Raw genomic sequence first — 20,776 nt, 5'->3', positions numbered from 1 at the left:
TGCCCGCCCGCCTGTCGCTGGGTGATGACGTCATCGGTAGGAGACGGGCTTTTCACTTCAAGGGTGCAGAAGGAGAGTAGTGGTGGCAGCGGCTGGTGTGACACTTTCCTGTTAAGATAGGAGAACATGATGGTAGTGGGGAAGACGAGCGCCATCGCGGCGGGGGTGTGCGGGGCGCTGTTTCTAGGTTACTGCATCTACTTCGACAGGAAAAGGAGAAGTGATCCTAATTTCAAGAACCGACTGCGGGAAAGTAAGTGTCCTGGCGATGCAGGGGGACTGCCCCATGGCCGCGGCTGCAGGGATGGGAGGCTGACTGCTCCACATGTGAATAGACTTGTGTTGTGGGCCAGGAGAAATGCTCATGGCTGGGCCCTGAGGAGGAGCTGTCGTGCTTAGCTTTTTCCCTGCACATTAGCTTCTGGCCATCAACCTGCTATTTTAGTAACAGCTCCATTCGGGCAAATGGTGAGAGCGCTGTTCTGCATGAAAAAAAAAATGCTGCAGTAAAGCTGGACGTCCCCATCACTTATGTAAAATAAATCTGTGGATACTTGTTTTCCACAGTGCTCCGATTGCTGGCAGCTGCCGATCGGCTGCAGCTTATTGCATTGCAGCAGATATCTGCTCTGATGGAATATTGATGAGCTGCAGCCGATCAGCGCCTGCCAATTGTCTGCAGCATTCACGTGACCCACCAGGAATTGCATCACCAATATTGTGGAATGGCATCACTGTGGAGGTGAGTAGCCACTGTTTTTATTTCCTATTTAACCCTGAAGTGATTAAGCATGGGCTGCCTAGTAGTGACCAAGCACTATAAAATGACACTGTCAGCTCCAAATAAACAATTTTCATGCAAGTATAGAGATGATCTACAGGTAAATGGGGTTCTGAGCTGGAGATGGCGATCATGTGACCTCAATTGTGCTATATGCATGTTCCCGGCCAGAACCCAACTAGTGGGTGAAGCCTTAATACAAGTGTCATCAGACTAGTGGGCACGGCTCATTACAACTGTATGAAATGGATGCATCATAAAAGAGACTTCAGCTCATGTCAAGAGTGAGCTGGAAAGTCTGAAGAGCAGTGATGCCATTGAGGAGCAGAACAGCGCTGGATCCTGGCTAAGGTGGCGGGCAGTAGAGATTACACATATATAAACCAATATATATATATATATATATTATATGTCTCTCCAAACCTTTTAAGGGATTGCTTCTTTACCTGCTGATGACCTTTTATTTCTTCAGGTGCACTGCATTTTTGTTGGTGACAGATCTATCAGCCTAATGGGTTTTATGGCCTCAGAGGAAAATTCGACAATCACTAAGGGTATGTGCGCTCTGCACCGCACCTAAAAGGTGCGCTTCAGAGCGCAGCTAAAAAGCTGCGTTCTGAAGCGCATGGTGCCGGCAGATTCGTGCGCTCTACATGCTGCCTCTCCCTATAGACAGCATGCAAACCGCACGAAAGAAGTGACATGTCACTTAGAATGCAGCGATTCGGGCAGCAGCCGAATCGCTGCGTTCTAATATGCCACGTGCGCACGTCTCATGCACAATCTTCATAGATTGTGCAGGGGACGCAGGACGCATGCAGTTACGCTGCGGTGCAGAACGCAGCGTAACTGCATGCAATACGCACACGTGCGCACATACCCTTACTGCAGACAGTCGAATCATGACTCTGTGTAAGGCTGGAGTCACACTTGCGATTAACTCGCACAAGTGCATTGCGAGAAAATATCGCACTGCACTCGGACCAATGTTAATCAATGAGGCAGCTTTGATCTGCTATTTTTTTTTTTTTTCTCAGTCCAAATCGGACTGAGAAATAAATCGCAGCATGCTGCGTTTTGTAGAGTTTCACGTGCGAGTCACTCCAATGAAAGTCTATGGGTGCGTGAAAAAAAACTGATGTCACACGGACGGCACACGCCATCCTAGTGACATGCGTTTTTCTAAATACATTTATCGCATGTTGCAGAAAACGCTGGAAATGAGTGAGGTCTGTCGATGTCGGTCAATCTCTATCTCTGTCAGTCTGTCGGCCTCTATCTCTGTCAGTCTGTCGGCCTCTATCTCTGTCAGTCTGTCGGCCTCTATCTCTGTCAGTCTGTCGGCCTCTATCTCTGTCAGTCTGTCGGCCTCTATCTCTGTCAGTCTGTCGGCCTCTATCTCTGTCAGTCTGTCGGCCTCTATCTCTGTCAGTCTGTCGGCCTCTATCTCTGTCAGTCTGTCGGCCTCTCCCCCCTCCTCCTCCCTCACAGACTCACCGATCACCAGCGCGGCGCTGCACGACTGTCACAAAGCACCGGCGGCTTTTCCTCTTTTGAAAAAGCCGGCCGCTCATTAATCCATCTAGCATTCCCTGCTTTCCCCGCCCACCGGCGCCTATAATTGGTTGCAGTCAGACACGCCCCCACGTTGAGTGACAGCTGTCTCACTGCCATTAATACCAGCTGCCGGTGGGCGGGTCTATATCGTGCAGAAAATTAAATAAAAAATTAAAAAAATAAACGGTGTGCGGTTCCCCCCCCAATTCTCATACCAGCCAGGGTAAAGTCACACGACAGGAGGCTGGTATTGTCAGGATGGGGAGCCCCACGTTATGGGGAGCCCCCCACCCAAACAATATCAGCCAGCAGCCGCACGGAATTGCCGCATCCCGATTTGCACTGGTGCGGTGGCAAACGAGGTAATAAGGAGTTAATGGCAGTAGCCCATAGGTGCCACTAAGTCTTAGGTTAATCATGGCAGGCGTCTCCCCGAGATACCTTCCATGATTAACCTGTAAGATAAAGAAAATAAAGACATACACCAAAATTCATTTACTTGAAATAAATGACAGAAAAAACCAAATACCCCCAAATACCCCTCCAGGTCCGATGTAATCCACAGAGGTCCCACGACGCTTTCAGCTCTGCTACATCGGAAGCTGACAGAGAGCGGCCACAGATGACGACCGCTCTGTGAGCTCCCCGCAGCGACTGAAGTGATTCGCGCTATCAGCGATGATGTCACTCATGTTACCCGCGGCCACAGATCTCAGGTGGAGAACTTCAGCTGTGGCCGCGGGTCACCTCAGTGACGGCACCGCTGATAGCGCAGATCACTTAAGTCACTCAGGGGATTTGCGGTCACAGGTGAGACCTTCACCGATGACCAAAAATCAGGCCATGACACACACAGAGCAGCAGGATGACTATGAAGTCGGGTGAAGTTCATCCGACTTCATTCTGATTGTGCGGCTCTGTCTGTGTCTGCTGTCAGCGGCCATGTAGCAGAGCTGAATGGCAGATGACATAGTTGCTGAGAATAAAAAAGGGTCCCATACGGATCACACACGGATTGCACATGGACTACAATCATGAGAAAAATCACAGAATCGCATTGCAGTTGCATTGCACACTGATCAACACTCGGACAGAGCTCATACTACTTTCTAGCATGAGAATGAATCGGACCAATTTTACACTCGCAAGTGTGATTCCAGCCTAATGTGTATAATGTCATAATTTTCCTGTATTCCCTGTAGAAGTGTGCAGTCACGTGACCGCATGCATACAATTTATATAGTTGTGGTCACTTGCCAACTATTCCTGTGCTTCTCTCAATGTACTATTGAAAGATGCGGTTAAGAATGTGTTCGGCATGTGGCGCAGATGTGTCTGCTCAGAAAAGCTGTTTAATATATATTGCTTATACATAAGGAAGAATAAGATACATAGGTCTGTACTTCCAGTAATAAAAATGGCACAAAATGTGACAGGCTTCTAGGATGTTTCTAAAAGTGGATGTGATTTAGCATTCAAGGGGTGTGGACAATTCAAAACAGACATACCGGTATTTGCCCTAATTTGTGACAGATATTATAGTGGAAAGATATGCCAGATCATGGCTGCTATAGATTTCCTTTTTTCGTCCACAGACAGCCCACATTAGTCTGTTTCCAGCGGTCTTTAGTTTAAAATTGGAATTAAATCTTCACCATAGTTTATACATCCGGGAGTGTTCATGAAGAGTGGGTGCTTATTGCTGTAGTGACAGTCACCACCCCTAGGTGTCCAGTATATGTGTTCAGCCCTTCTAGTAGTGTTAGGTTATGTGCGCACTAGAAATGTGAATTTTCTCAAGAAAATTTCTTGAGAAACTTCTGGGAGTGAAAGATTTCCGGACCTCCGGAAAAAATCCGCACCAAATCCGCATGCGGATTAGCGGCGAATTTGCCGCGATTTTCCCGCGGGTGGTTCCCTGCGGATTTTGCAGGCTGTACTGCCGAAATCCGCAGGGTACCTGCGGAAAAGAATTGACATGCTCATTTTCTCAAGAAATTTTCTCGAGAAATTCTTCTCAAGGAAATTTCTTGAGAAAAATCCGCACAGTGCGCACAGCTGTTTTTTTTTCTCATAGAATTTGCTGGGAAATGTCTGCAAAAAGATTGCAGACATTTCTCAAGAAATTTCCGCGGCAAATCCGCGGGTAAAATGCACTAGTGCGCACAGAGCCTAATAGCACTTTGCATGGAGGTTGGTCACAGGGACACTTTCACATGTTTCTATGGGACAATGACAAAATTCAGTTTGAGGGAATGGCTACAAGAAGTGCTGAAAGATTACACTGGCCATGTTTGGGTAATGATTGACACATACTGTCACATGTTCTTGTGATGGAACATTATCATTGGAGCAGGAAGTAGAGACCCCCAGGGGACCAGGCAGTGGCTGAACAAGACCGGTGAGGTGAGTATTTGCTCCACTGTCCTGTTGTACGGCAAAATACTCCAATAGTATCAACAGTCCAAACAATAGTCGACACTCCCATCTTCTTTAAAGAAATAATTATTGATCTAGAAATATAAAAAACACCAAAAAGTTAAACAATTGAAAGAGGCAGGAAAAGAAGAGCACAGTGGATATTTGTTTCCTGCCTCACTTTAGTGCCATTGTGTTTAACCTTTTTTGGTGTTTCTTTTTTTATAGTTCTGGATCAATAAAGCATTTATTTTAACCCCTTAGTGACAGAGCTAATTTTCACCTTAATGACCAGACCAAATTTTGCAATTCTGACCAGTGTCACTTTATCAGGTTATAGCTCTGGAACGTTTCAACGGATCCCAGTGATTTTGAGATTGTTTTTTCGTGACATATTGGACTTCATTTTAGTAGCAAATTTTGGACAAAATTTTTTGCGTTTTATTTGTGAAAAAAAAATGAATTTTGGCAAAATATTTGAAAATTTTGAAATTTTCAACTTTTGAATTTTTTTACCGTTAAACCAGAGAGTTCTGTGACACAAAATAGTTAACATTTACCACTTGTCTACTTTACATCAGCACAGTTTTGGAAAAAAAAATATTTTTTGTTAGGAAGTTAGAAGGGTTCAAAGTTTATCAGCAATTTCTCATTTTTTACATCAAAATTTACAAAACCATTTTTTTAGGGACCACATCACATTTGAAGTGATTTTGAGAGGCCTAGATGACAGAAAATACCCAAAAGTGACACCATTCTAAAAACTGCACCCCTCAAGGTACTCAAAACCACATTCAAGAAGTTTATTAACCCTTTAGGTGCTTCACAGGAACTAAAGCAATGTGGAATGAAAAAAGCAAAAAATAAAATTTTACCTAAAAATGTTGCTTTACCCCAAATGTAATCAATTTTAGAAGCAATAACACAACAAAATGGACCCCAAAACTTGTTACCCACTTTCTTATGAGCGCGGTGATACCCCACATGTGGTCAGAAACCTCTGTTTGGACAAATGGGAGGGCTCGGAACAGAAGGTGCAATATTTGAATTTTGGAAGGCAAATTTGGCTGAAATAGATTGCGGGCACCATGTTGCATTTACAGGTCCGCTAAGGTACCTAAACAGAAGAAACCCCTCACAAGTGATGCCATTCTTGAAACTAGACCCCTCAAGGCTTCTATCTAGGGGTATAGTGAGCATTTTGGACCCACAGGTACTTCACAGATTTTGATAACGTTACGTTGTCATATTGAAAATTTTCATTTTTTTTTTTTCTCAAAAATGTTGCTTTAGCATCAATTTTCTCACTTTTTCAAGAGGTAATTCCAAAAATTGGAACCCAATGTTTGGTACCCACTTTCTTATGAGAGCGGTGGTACCTCACATGTGGTAAGAAACCTCTGTTTGGACAAATGGGAGGGCTCTGAAGACAAGGAGCAATATTTGAATTTTAGAAAGCAAATTTGGCTGAAAAAGATTGCGGGCACCATGTTGCATTTGTAGGGCCCCTAAGGTACCTAAACAGCAGAAACCCCCCACAACTGACCCAATTTTGGAAACTAGACCCCTCAAGGAATTTATTTAGATGTTTGGCGAGTACCCTGAACCCCCAGGTGCTTCACAGAATTTTATAACGTTGAGCCATGAAAATAAAAAAAATAAATTTTAACACAAAATTGTTACTTCAACCAGGTAGCTTTTTTTTTTCACAAGGGTAAAAGGAAAAAAATCACCATAAAATGTATTGTGCAATTTCTCCTGAGTTCGCCGATACATCATATGTGGTGGAAATCAACTGTCTGGGTGCATGGCAGGGCGCGAAATGAAAGGAGCGCCATTTGACTGCAAAATTGGCATGAATCATTAGCGCACACAACGTTGCGTATGGAGACCCCCTGAAGTGGCTAAACAGTAGAGCTCCCCCACAACTGGCCCCATTATGGAAACTATGCCCCTCAAGGATTTTATCTAGGGGTATAGTGTGCATTTTGAACCCACAGGTACTTCACAGAATTTTATAACAATAGGTTGTCATATTGAAAATTTTCTTCTTTTTCACAAAAGTGATGCTTTACCACCATATTTTCCACTTTTACAAGATGTAACACCAAAAAGTGGACCCCTCATTTTGTTACCCACTTTCTTACGAGTCCAGCGATACCCAACATGTAGTCAAAAACTTCTGTTTGGGCAAACGACAGGACTTGGAAGGGAAGGTGCACTTTTCAAATTTTGGATTATTTGATTTGCAGAGCCTATGTGTTATCAGAATAACTGAAAACCCACATAAATGGATTTTTTGTACATTTTATCTTTGAGTGAAGGGCAAAATGTGGAGGAAAATACCGCCAACTATATGGCAGGCTTGTGCTTGTTCCAGAGATGAAGGAACACCAGGAGGGCTAGAAGGACACATTAATTTTTCAGAGACTGGTCGTACAACGTCTGTTTAGCACCATCAATCCCTATATGAGGGACAATTGTGCCAGCCGATGTGATACACCATAACGGGCTCCTACCTGCCAAGGTCGGAACCGCTATATGCACAAAACAACCAGTCCCCTACAGGGTTATAAAAGTATTGTCCAGTGCAGGAGGTTCGGCAAGAACCATGCAGTAAAGCCCAAGGTGTAAAATTACAGAACAGCTTCAGATCCTCCAATAAAATGATCATGCCCGGATCACCAAGACATAGTTGTAATAGCAGTCAGACTAAGATGATTGGTGCTAAAACTTTGAGTGATCAAATCTTGGAATTATTTGTCAGATGTTTCAAGAACATTTGCGGCAGGGTGGATTTGATTAAATCTAACTGATTTAAATCACGATTTAAATCACGATTTAAATCACTAGTCAGTAAGGCTTGATTTAAATCAGTGATTTAAATCAAAGTTTCTACCTAAACTAGTTCTTGCTACTTTAACATGCAAGTAGATGAAGATTTTTAGAATCACTTTTTATATTACTTTTTTCTCCCCAGTTTAATGGGTTAATCATTCATATTTGGAGACCACTGTTCTGTTGTACTTAGGAAGGAGAAAAATAAGTCTGACCTTAATAACAATTTAAATAGATTTATTCAACTGAAACAATAACAACATTACAGCATAAGTTTGCTTAAACAAACATCCATGTTTGTTAACTAATTTGGCTAAACAAAATATATATTTTAAGAAACTTAGACTGTCAGCCCAGCCGACACATGAAAAACTTAAATACTACTGTCCCTGCTGTCCTCTGTAGCTCACTTGTCGTCATCTTCATCATCATCTTCTTCTTTGTTCCTATTCATAATCTGGAAAAGAAAAACAAGCTTTCATGCTTTATTGGGTCCCAAATGATTTCTCAATTTAGAATGAATGAGTCCAAAGGATGAGAATATTCTTTCAACGCCTGCAGAAGAAGCTACTGCTGTTAAAAGTGAAATCATTACTTGAACAGTCTCTAAATCCAAGCGCTTAAGTGACTTCCACCAGTTTACTGGTGTGACCTTCCTTAAAATATCTTCAGCAAACATATTTCTTGAATGGTTCCCCCTTAGCTCTGAAGTTTATTATAGTTTGCATTAAAGATGGATGATTGCTGGATACCCATGTCATAGCTAACTCCTCTTCCTCAGCACTTAGGTTTTGACCCTGATATTGGATATTGACAATATTTGCCAAAAAATGAGCTGGAGTCAGTGCTTGTCCCATTCGTTTGTTTACTGCTTGTAATTTAATTCTGTCCATGTGTAGTTCTGTTTTTAAGTGTTCACTCAGTTCCTTCCAAATTTCAACAGCATCCACAATAAAACAGCTATTTTTCTGTATTTTGTTTAAAGCTTGAGAGATGGGTTTCAGGAAGCTCAGCATATGTTCAACATTTCTCTTAAGCCCAATGTTGAGGATTTTGGCCGTGACAGTGCCATCTATTTTCTCTCGATTTTCTTCACAAAGTGTCATCAGAATAGGCCAGTTTTTGATATACTGCTCAAAACAGTCCACCACAGAGTTCCATCTAACATCTTGTGGGAGCGTTAGCTTGGTTCCACCCATCCTTTTCAGAGCTGCTGCAGCAAAATGATTATTACGGAAGTATTTAGTAATTTCAACATTAGCCTTTATTTCTGGAACACTGAAGTCTTTGGCTAAGAGGTGCAGCAAATGAGCACTGCAACCATATGTTATTAGCAGCTTTGTATTCCCTCCCTGCTCTTCTAAATCTCTTCTCATCTTGGATACGTTTGCAGCATTGTCAGTGACCAAACTGCGTACTAGACATTTGAATTTTTGTTCACATGTCGTTATAGCTTTTACTGCCACTTCTTGTAAGTATTCTGCTGTGTGTGCATTTCCTGACGTATCAGTTGTTTGTGCAAGGAAGACTTTACCTTCTTCTGTTGTTATGCAAGCACATACAATAGGATCATTGTGGACATTACTCCACCCATCAATACTTAGGTTAACAATTTTACCCTCCAGAGCTGTTGCACATTGCTCCATTTCTCTGTCATACACTTGATCCAGCAGTTTCCCTGCAACATCAGCTCTGCTGGGTAGACTGTATCCTGGTCTCAGTGATTGAACCATATTAATGAAATGTGGGTTCTCAGTCAGACGGAAAGAGTTCGTTGCATAAATAAACTGGGCAATTTTTTCATCAATCAACTCTTTTTCTAATCTGCTAGTTCTTATCACAAACCTATCTATGGTGGTTCCAGGAGGTAAAGGTTTTTTCTTCCTTTTGGGTGATGGTGATATGTGGCTGTGGGTGTCTGATGATGCTGCTGCTGCTGCTAATGAAGCACTATCCTGGATGGATAACTCTGAAACTGTAGAACAGGATGATGGTGATCTTGGAGGTGGATAGTTTCCAGAATCCATGAATTCCCCTAAACAAAAAAAGTCAATGCTGTTATTTTATTGTTTATTATACAATTTCTGCTTATTGTACACAACACATCACTGCCCCTGCCCCAAAAGGAATATTTGTTTATCTTCATAACTGTACCAAATGACAGTAACATGCAGTAATAATAAGAAATATAATTTTTCTCACACATGACCGTTCAGTCTTTAGAAATCGGATTCAATAAAAATGTTTACCAACCTGAAGATCCTGCCTGTCAGAAGTGTTTCTTTGGTCATCTTCATCACCGCACTTCTCATGATGTTGCCTCATTCGCGCCACTAGGTCTTGCATCTCTTTGTTGCATCGTTTGCATTTTGCACGCATGCCTGCCTTACCGATAGGCGAAGGAGCTTCATTAAAATATTCCCAAACTGGGTCTCTTTTACGGCCTGCTGCCATTATAAGGAAAGAATGTAATAAACCTCAGATCGTACACACAAACAGATCCAGACTTGTCTGTCTGTGGCTATGCTGCAGTATTGTGCTCAAAGTTTCACTTTCATTTTCTTGTCTGCTTGCCCTTCCTCCTCCTCACAATTAGATTCACATTCTTCTTGTGTTGTGCAGATCTATTCCACTCCAAACAATCAGAAACATATTGTCTAACTTCTTGGACTTGGCACTGAAGGGGTTGATTCTGTATTCATAGGTTTGTAGAACAATAGGATTAAGGTCTTTTTCTCAACTCTGTTCATGTTGTAATATTTTTGCTGTGAAGAAGAGGCTGGGACCTCTGCGGAGTCAAATTCAGTTTTGAGAACTGCGTAAGTAAAGCGAGCGACTGTGATAATATAGGAGAGAAACTGCCCACTAATCCTACAGAAACCTCTGGAAGAGCATGGCATTGTGAATGTTACACATATACAGCCTTTATTCTACTGAGTTAAACAACTCAGCTTTATATCATGATGGAAGAACCTTTTGGATGGTAAAATATTTTCCTCAAAAAGCAGTTTATTGAAAAAAAATCCGATTTTAAATCAAAAAAATCCGAATTTTTTTTTTTTTTTTTTTTAAAAAAAACCCATTGATTTTTATCCACCCTGATTTGTGGGGGCCACATTCTGGAGTACGCAGACGTGGGCATATAACGAGAATTTGTCTGCATAACACTTCGGTATGTGAGTGATCAAGTCCTGGAATTATTTGTGAAATGGGGTAAAATGTGTTTTACTGATGAAAATAGTAAATTTTATTTGACAAGTAACACAGGGGCTCACTACATAGAAAATATAAACGTTGTGAAAGAAAAACCCTACCACACAATTTGGGAATAGTGTATGATGTCTAATAATTGTGAGATGTGTGGTAGATTTCGAAGCAAGGGGTAACACAAAGTCCTGCCTGGGAAGGGCACATGGGACAGTAGATTCGCTCCTACTGCCCTATTTGCTGCAGACCCGGCACCTTTTTTTAGGACGGTTTTGGGTGGGAGTAGGAGGCATGAGACGCATAAAATGCCGTTCTGTTAGTCTCCGGGCATTCTCGAAGGCTGCCTCTGGTGCCGCTGAGTCAAACATGAGGGACTCAATAATTTTTTCCTGGTATTGCAGAAATGTGAGGGCCCCTTGTGATTTATTTATTTTTTTTTTTTATACAGTACAAAACTGTTGTAGGTAGCAATCTGTATCGGGTAGATTGCTACCTTTTTGTACCAGGCCCTTGTTTTCCGCTTTACCAGGTATGGTTGAAGCACCTGGTCAGAAAGGTCCACGCCACCCATAAACCTGTTGTATTGTGTCACACAGAAGGGTTTTTGTTTGTCCCTGGTGGCTCCCCTTTCTCTGACCGACACAGTGGTGCCCTCATGCAGGGTGGTGAGCATGTAGACGTCCTTGCGGTCATTCCACTTTACGGCAAGCAGTTTGTCACTTGCCAGTGCGAATGACGCCCCCTTCTCTAGACGTCTGGACACTAACTGTGCCGGCAAACCAACACTGTTTTTCCTTATTGTTCCACAGGCCCCTGTATTTGCAGCATGGAGGGATTGGTATAGGGGGATACTGGTGTAGTAGTTGTCGGTGTACACGTGGTAACCTTTACCAAGAAATGGCGTCATTAGCTCCCAGACAATTTTTCCTGGGATGCTAATTGTCTGGGGACAGTTGTCTGGGCTTATTTGGCGGTCCCTACCCTCATAAATGATAAAGTTACACGTTTACCCGCTGGTGCTTTCGCACACTTTATATAATTTTATGCCATACTTGGCTCTTTTGGAGGGAATAAACTGACGGAATGAGAGACTGCCCTTGTAACTCATTAGGGACTCGTCAACCGAAACATTCTCCTCTGGGCTGTAGGAAGTTAGGAAGGACTCTTTCAGGAGGGATATTAGAGGTTTCAATTTATTAAGGCGGTCATAATTGGGGTCAGTTCTTGGCGGGACTTGGGAATTATCAATAAAATGGAGGAATCTCAATAGGGTCTCGTATCGGGTTCTGGGCATTACGGCTGCAAATACAGGGGTGGCATGGACAGATTTAGTTGCCCAATAGGAGCGTAAACTGGGTTTTTTCACTATTTCCATGTTGAGGGTAATGGCTAAAAATGTTTTGATTTCCGGGACGCTTGTGGGGATCCAGGACCGGGAATGGACAGATATCGGCTTTTGGGCAATATATTGACGGGCGTACAAGTTGGTGTGGTGGGTGATGAGCTCAAGCACATGCTGGGTAACAAAAATTTGGAAAAAAATCCAGTGGGGCAAAATTGTTGACATTTATTTTGATGCCAGGGTCTCCTATGAAAGGGGGAATTTGTGGGGTAAAGGACAGGTCTAGGATACCAGGGAGGTTGGGGCACTGCAGAACTTGATCCTGCTCCTGATGCTTCAGCAGCGGCGACTAGCTGGGTGTGGGACCCAGTGGAGGAAGCCGAATCGTCACCGCTATCTAAAAACTCCTCTTTCTGAGGCTGATTCGGTCTCCGACCCAGAACTGCCGGAGGCAAACAGTCAGTACGCTTGCTCTGCCGTAAACATTCTGCGGGCCATGTTTTTTTTTGGTTTTTTTTTTTTTTTTTTTTTTTTTTTATGTATCCCTGCCTAACAAAAAATAAACCTGAACCTAATCTAACACTAGTATATATTTATTTATTTTTTTATAACCCTAAAAAAGATTTTATAATGATTATTAAAAAAAAAAAAAATATTGGGGGGCGTGGCTTGCTGATGGCCGAGTGAGCTGCACTTGCTGGGAGCTCTGTCCTGAACTTCCCCCATTAGCCTCTATTAGAGCACATTAACATCTCCCTGCTTATGGGCAGATCCAGGAAAGTCACCCGACACCGAGGTGAGATAAAGGAGACAGTGAGCAGCATGGATCGTTTCCTCAGCCAGAGCACCTCAGCAGCCATCAGGAACACTAGATCAATGATGGCGTCTGCCTCCCTCATGGAAAACTCACAGCCCCGGGAAAGTCAAACACAGACACAGCAGGACTCGGGGAAATCACAGCAGGACTTCTCCAGCGAGGAGGACAATGAGGGAGATCTGCCTAATCTACATGAGATAAGTAAATCTATCAAGGCTTTGCCTACAAAAAAAGATTTGGACAGATTTGCTAGCAGGCTTGAGAATACTTATAAGAAAGAGCTGCAGGCACTGAAATCTGAATTCACATACAGGGTAGAGGAAGTGGAGAAGTCCCAGGAAGCTATCACTGCTGAGTTGTCCCTACAAAGGAAAATATTACTTAGCCACTCAGCAAAGATTGATGAGCTCACTTCAGGGCAAGAGGACTTGGAGAACCGCAATCGGCGAAATAATGTCCGTATCCGTGGCATCCCTGAAAGTATTGGCACGCCTCAACTGGAGGCCATGGCACAGAAGCTCTTTGCTCAAATTCTGGGAGAACAAAGCTCTGGGCCGATTGAGTTAGACCGCATACATAGGGCCCTGGGTCCCAAATCCCCTCCAGATTCACGTCCAAGGGACATAATATGTAGAGTCCACTTTTATAAGGTAAAGGACTCCATCATGTCCGCGGTGCGGCAGGCAGGATCCATCAACTACCAGGGGTCCCAGGTCCAGATATTACCGGATCTGGCTAGACGCACTCTGCAGCTGCGAAGAGCATTAAAACCCCTGCTCCAACACCTCCAGGACAGAAACATTCCATATAGATGGGGTTTCCCCTTCCAGCTGACAGCGCATAAGGATGGGAAATCAGCAATCTTTCGCAAACTCGGAGATCTGGCTAAGTTCTTGGGGACTTTCGAGCTTCCTATGGTAGCACTGCCGGATTGGCCCTCAGGCCCCCAACTCCCTGTGGAACCCCCAGTATGGCAGCCAGTCCGTCGCCATGGGAGACAAAGAGGTCCTGACAAGAGCAATCCGACAGGGTAGCGGTCCTGTGTAGCACCCCTGTTTCCTACTGGGGATAACCTTCATGGGCCCTTCCGGCATGATAGCCAATTATCCCTGGAGCCACAGGGGAGGGCCTTACCATGAAACTGCATCAAAGGCATCGTTGCAAGTTACTGTGATTTGTTGAAAGTCTTTCTCCTGTCACCTAATATTGCTTCTTTCCAGACTAGCATTGTTATTTCACAGGTGTTATCAGAGGTTCTGACATTGGGTCAAGTACTACTTAAACCTCATAGGAGGAAGCAGTAAACTGTTTGTGTTATAGATCCACTTGGACCCTCCACCTGGTGGACCTGGTTGGGAGTGTCTTTCCCCTAGTCTTTACTGACTGGACCCTGTGGGGCTGGACCGTCTAGAGGCGAAGATTTGGGCCTTTTGAGAAATAAGCCCGGGAGACCCATGTGATTTTCTTGTTTTTTACAATTACTAGAATCTTGTCCCTGATCTGAACACTTTGCTTACCTACCGGGAATGCTGATTGGGGTCAATGCCTAGAATAATAGCCTGTTATGATGTTTACTTTTCTTTAGATGATAAAGTTTTAGCGGGAGCATATAGTTAGTGCGCTTTATAATGATATATCATATTGTATTAGAGGCGGGGGGTAAGGAACGGACTCGCTGCCGTTCTTGGCTTCCTCTAACCCCCCTTAGTGCAAATGGCAATCCATTGCCATGGAAATTTTGCACCACTTAATACTAGGGTTCCTTACCCACCTTTTAGGTCCTTTGACCTAAACCTTGCTCTTTCTTTTCTCTGTCTTTCTTTCTTCTCTATCCTTCCCTCTCACCTGACTGGACAAGCCCCCAGATACCACATCATGCTTCCAGTTGACCTGCATTATGGATAGTGTCACGTTTTGCTCCTTCAACGTTAAAGGTTTGAATGTCCCTGAAAAAAGAAAACAGATAGCATATTCCTGTCATAAGCAACGGGTGGCCATCTTGATGCTTCAGGAAACTCACTTTAGGTCAGATGCAATTCCTAAGTGTTCCTCGGCTTACTACCCGATTTGGCACCATAGCTCGAATCCTGATGCTAAGTCTAAGGGGGTTTCCGTGGCATTTCATAGGTCCTTCATACCAGAGGTGTTAGACTCCTGTATCGACCCCAAGGGAAGATATATTTTCTTAAAGCTTTCTTGGAAAACCAATATCTTTGTTATTGCTAACATGTACTTTCCTAACCAGGGGCAGGACAGATTCTGTGCAGACGGGAGGAAAATTCTGGAAGATTTTGCGGACTCCTCTCCGGTGATATTAGGAGGCGATTTTAATCTACCAATGAACCCGGCCCTCGATGTGTCCTCGGGTAAGTCGTCCTATCCGGCCTCAGTCATACAAAGGGTCAAAAAGCACATGCATGGTCTGAGATTGGTGGACATATGGAGGATTCTTCATCCGGACACCAAAGATTACAGCTTCTATTCCTCGGTCCATTCTGTCTATAGCAGAATTGACTCCTTCCACATTTCTCATACCCTCCTAGACATGACAGTAGAAGCGACCATAGGTAATATAATATGGTCAGACCACGCTCCCATTTACTTATCGATTCAGTTAGGGCCTCGTGTCAAATCAAATTTCACCTGGCGACTGAATGAAAACCTATTACAGGATCAGTTATGCAAAGCGGACCTTACCCAGTCAATTCATAACTTTATTAGAGATCATGAATGTGATACCACTTCTCCTGCAATCCAGTGGGAATCACTGAAATGTGTATTAAGGGGCATTTTGATCTCACATGGTACCCGCCTGAAAAAAGAAAGAGCCATTGAAATAACGCAGTTATCTAACCAGATTGCCTCACTAGAAAGCAAACACAAACGGGACTCATCTCCTACAACCTACGCACAACTCTCTACAACCAGACATAAATTACTAGAGGTATTAGACCAGAAATCCAGGGGCTTAAGAGAACGTCTCAAAAGCCGCTTTTATCAACTGGGAAATAGAAGTGGGAAGCTTCTTGCAAGGGCCCTCCATCCCCGCTCCATGAATACTTACATCCCTTTCATAAAAGACCCAGGAAGTGATGGTCATTTGCATAGCAACCAGGACATTTTAGCAGGCTTCCGCACATACTACAAGGCGCTTTATGATATTAGGGGACAATCGGGACACACAGCGACATATGGGACTCAAGATGATGTTAAAGCTTACCTGAAATCCCATAATCTCCCTTCCATCTCAAATGATACCTTACTGGAGCTGGAAGAGGACTTCTCCCTGGAGGAGGTCAATGCGGTAGTCTCAGATTTGAAGTCAGGGAAAAACCCAGGTCCAGACGGGTTCTCAGCGGGTTTCTATAAACAATTTTCAGAACTTCTAAATCCTCTGTTCCTATCGGTCTGTAGATATATATCTGCAGGGGGTGCGTTCCCTCCCCAGGCGTTGATGGCCCACATCACAGTTATACCAAAACCAGGGAAGGACGCATCTCTTTGCTGCAACTATAGACCGATCTCGCTCATAAATCTAGATATCAAGCTTTATTCTAAAATGATATCAAATAGGTTACGAGACCTTCTTCCCAGACTGGTAAATCCAGACCAGGTGGGTTTCGTGCCCAGAAGAGAAGCCAGGGACAACACCCTGAGGACCATCTCCCTGATTGACGGCGCAAGACGTCACAGGATCCCCATGTGCATCCTGTCGATAGATGCAGAGAAGGCGTTTGACAGGGTGCACTGGGGTTTCATGTTTCAGGTCCTTAAAAACATAGGGTTGGGAGAGCACATGATGAACAGAGTTACAGCACTCTACTCTTCGCCCACAGCACAAATTAAAATAAATGGCTCCCTCTCAGATTCCTTTACAATATGTAATGGAACAAGACAAGGGTGCCCCCTTTCCCCATTATTATATATTCTGACCATGGAACATCTGGCGGTGGCATTGAGGAGCAATATATCAATTAAAGGGGTTACATTTCACAAACAGGACCATAAATTAGCTTTATTCGCAGATGATCTGCTCCTGTACGTTACCTCTCCACTCATTAGTCTACCCAACATAATGGCTGAATTGCGGAGGTTCGGATCTCTGAGTAATTTTAAAATAAATGCTCATAAATCCGAAATACTGAATATATCTCTTCCTCCAATGCTGGTGACTCAGCTCAAAGCCTCTCTCCCCTTCAAATGGCAGGTGGATTCATTGACATACCTAGGAATTAAACTGACGGCAGATCCCCTTGACCTCTTTAAATCAAATCACCGCCACATTTCCAGGAAGTTAGAATTAGACCTCAATAACTGGAACAAACTCCAGCTTTCATGGTTTGGGAGGATAAATGCGATCAAAATGGACCTGTTACCGAAGCTGCTTTATTACTTCCAAACCATCCCCTTAGTATTGCCGGCCTCTTTTTTTTTCTCACGTCTGAAATCTAGCATAACCAAATTTGTCTGGGCACATAAACGCCCACGTATTTCCCACAAAATATTGAGTAGATCAAGGGATATGGGAGGAACTGGACTCCCTAATCTCCTTTTGTATAGCTACGCCTCTTTAGGGACGTGCGTTCTGGATCTATTTAACTCAGGTGAAACGAAAAGATGGGTGGAAGCCGAAAGCGTGCAATCTGATGTTGATCCGAAGGTAGTTATTTGGACCAGAGCACCACCCAGCTCCAGCTCTATCACAGTACCCTTTATCACAAAGCAATTGCGGAATTTTATGTCCCGAGGTAATAAATATCTTGACTTGTCCTCCATTCCAGGCCCATTGACACCGGTCCATAGTAATTCAGATTTTCAGGCGGGTTTCCATAGATCAACATTCCTCCATAAAAGGAAGAGTGACCATCCTATTATTCGTGACTTTATCTCAGACACAGGTATTAAACCCCTAGATAATTACTCTTCAGATATCAACAAATCTCAAGATATGTGGTTCTTCTTCGAACAGCTGAAAAGTTTTATAGTGTCTATGGCTAGGAGGGTAGACATCTATAGGGCACTCACACCCTTTGAGGCCCTTTGCCTAGAGAAGGATCCTCCAGGCCATACCATTTCGACCTTGTATGACTTGTTTCTCAGATGCAGAGGTGCGAGGGACGGCTTGCCTGGGTACTTTGGGAAATGGGAGAGAGAGTGGGGGAGGTCATTCTCGGCTGAGGAGCGGACCAAAATCCTTCTCTTTATTGGTAAAACTTCGCTGAATGTGATATCACAGGAGAGGTGCTACAAGATCCTATCTAGGTGGTATAGGTGTCCTGTGAGTATCCATGCTGCCTTTCCATCAGCCTCTGATGTGTGCTGGAGATGCCAAAAGGAGAGGGGAACTCTCACTCATATCTGGTGGTCATGTCCCCCGGTGAGATCATTCTGGGAGAGCATTTTCCAGTTACTCAATAAACTTTCCTTGAGGCAGATCCGGCCCACAAAAGAGTTAGCTCTCCTGTCCCTCGGGAATGTTTCTGCTTCAGGGTTTAGGAAAGGTTTATTAAGACATTTTTTAACAGCTGCCAGAAACCTAATTCCAAGATATTGGAAGCAAACCAGAATCCCATCACGGGATGAATTCATAGCAGAGTGCAACGAGATCTTCAGGATGGAGACCTTGATAGGTCAGACACTCGGCAACAAGGACAAAGTTGATGCTACGTGGGCCCCGTGGATCATGTTCAGGGACTCGCCGGATATGGGTCTATGGATTCACGGGGGGGCAGGTATGTAGGTAATTTTCCATTCTCTTATTTCTGTACCTAGAAGGTTAGCCTTGAAAATGTGGTTTTGATGTAGGAGGGCGCGTCCACTCGGGTGGGAACTCTTTGTACCCTTCCCCTTTCATCTTACTTTCCCACGTTTCTGTTGTCTTTACTGTCTCTAAATTCTTCTTCCACCTCCTCTTCTTTATCTCTTTTTTTTCAACTTGTTCTTCCTATTTCAAACACATACGAATTGTACTTGTTATTTTTGGTCGCCAGTGGCGCAGGTGTAGTCAAAGAACTGTTGTGTTTTTAGCAGCTAGCTTGGATATATACCCTCTGCCTGCGCGCTGTGCAATTGTTTGATTATCTTCTTCTATTCTAATAAACTTTGATTTGAACAAAAAAAAAAAATATTGATTAGGGGAACGGCGCAGCAAGGGATGACGGAGGGGGGGGTTGATCACGGGGAGGTGATCAGAAAATTTGGAATTGATTATCAGAAATTTTGTAGATTTATAACTTTCTCTCTATATTGCAGCACGTAGTCTCTCTCTCTTCTCTCCCAGATCAACTACAAGGAAGAGAGGAGAAAGGCAGACCTAAATGCTGTCATATTTATCAAATATAGGCAATTTGACTACTGTGATAGGATCTATCACAGTATTCAAATCACAACAGCCAATCAGTTTTTTTTTTTTGTTTTTTTTTTTTGGTGCAGGAGGCAGATTATGCCAAGCACACTGCACATGCGCCCGCCATTTTCCGGGAGGAAGGGGGGCCGCGGGGGACCGGGGGGGGGTGTTCAACGATTCTTTATTGAGGTACTGTGCGGGGGCAGTGGGGAAACGGGGGATCCTAGATCGGGTGGGAGATACCGGGAATAGCGGATAGGACCCCGGTGGACCGCAGGGAGGGCTCTGGAGAACCGGAGGGGGCTCCGGGAGACCAGAGACAGCTCCGGTGTACCGGTGGAGGGATCAGGGGTAGGATATTTCCCTCCGATCTGAAATGTTTCATCATTTCAGATCAGAGGGAAATGAATGCACCGGCGGCGGCTGCAGTTATCGGCGCCATCCTGAATGCTCCGGAGGGAGGACCCTGGAGAACCGGAGAGGGCTCCGGGGGACCAGACAGCTCCGGTGTACCGGTGGAGGGATCAGGGGTAGGACATTTCCCTCCGATCTGAAATGTTTCATCATTTCAGATCAGAGGGAAATGAATGCAGAGCCGGCGGCAGTTTTCGGCGCCATTTTGGATGTTCCGGAGGGGGTGGTGGTGGTGGGGGTTGATTTCTCCGGTACCGGGCGCTTTGGGGGCACTACGGGGTTATATTTCTTTCTCATCTGGCATGTTTGATCATGTCAGATGAGAAAGAAATCAGTATTATTTGCTATTTTTTTTTTTTATTTATTTATTTTTTTTATGTGATCGGCAGTATACAGTGTATACCCGCGATCACATTATCTGGGTCCAAAAAAACCACCCCAATTCATAATCTTGGGGGTCTCGGCTACCTCCGACGTCTTGAGACGTTAGGCCGTCGCTATGGGGTTAAGAAAATGTGATAGTCAGCTATTATTTGGACTTTTTTTTTTTTTTAGTTAGTGAGTTTTTTGTTTTTAAAAAAAAAAGTTGTCCGACAAACTCCAAAATTTTTTTACGCTAATCCGTGCTGTATTATCATATAAAACGTTCCTATATTATAATTATTATTGTTTTGTTTTCTAACCTTTGTTCCTCTTGAATTATCACTTTATTCTCTGCAGACACTTTATTTACCTGCAGCTCAAGCAAACTTGACTTTTTCCTTTCCTTGGTTGCCAAACCTCAGTCAGAGCTGGCACCGCCCGGCCTCAGTGTCCAGCTCCGCCCTCTGCACACTCATTGGCTGTCAGTATTCTGCTCAGCACTGATCGTTTGGAAATATAGAGCAGTGATACTATATCTCATCTGTGACGGCGCAATCACCTCACATCCACCACACATATAAAGTAGTAATGTGCCCATCCTTATCCCCATAATATAGTAATGTGCCGAGTGGCGTAACTAGAGTTTGATGGGCCCCGGTGCAAAGTTCAGACCTGCGCCCCCCCCCCCCCCCT

General features: G+C 43.9%; 1 protein-coding gene across 2 annotated transcripts in view; it reads left to right on the top strand.

Moving 5' to 3' along the window:
* Nucleotides 1-20,776, top strand: part of TOMM20 (translocase of outer mitochondrial membrane 20) — a 76,258-nt gene continuing 55,482 nt past the window's right edge. The window contains exon 1 of one of the 2 annotated variants that reach the window (XM_075339706.1): nt 1-253. In XM_075339706.1, coding sequence (XP_075195821.1) covers nt 127-253 — 127 coding nt within the window. In that variant the 5' untranslated portion in view covers nt 1-126. The remainder of the gene's footprint in view (nt 254-20,776) is intronic. The other variant, XM_075339707.1, reaches the window with a different exon arrangement.

Source organism: Anomaloglossus baeobatrachus, chromosome 3 (genome assembly GCF_048569485.1).
Source record: "Anomaloglossus baeobatrachus isolate aAnoBae1 chromosome 3, aAnoBae1.hap1, whole genome shotgun sequence".
Taxonomy (NCBI): Eukaryota; Metazoa; Chordata; class Amphibia; order Anura; family Aromobatidae; genus Anomaloglossus; species Anomaloglossus baeobatrachus.
Note: the sequence above shows the minus strand (reverse complement) of the source record. Positions and strands in the feature narration are given on the sequence as shown.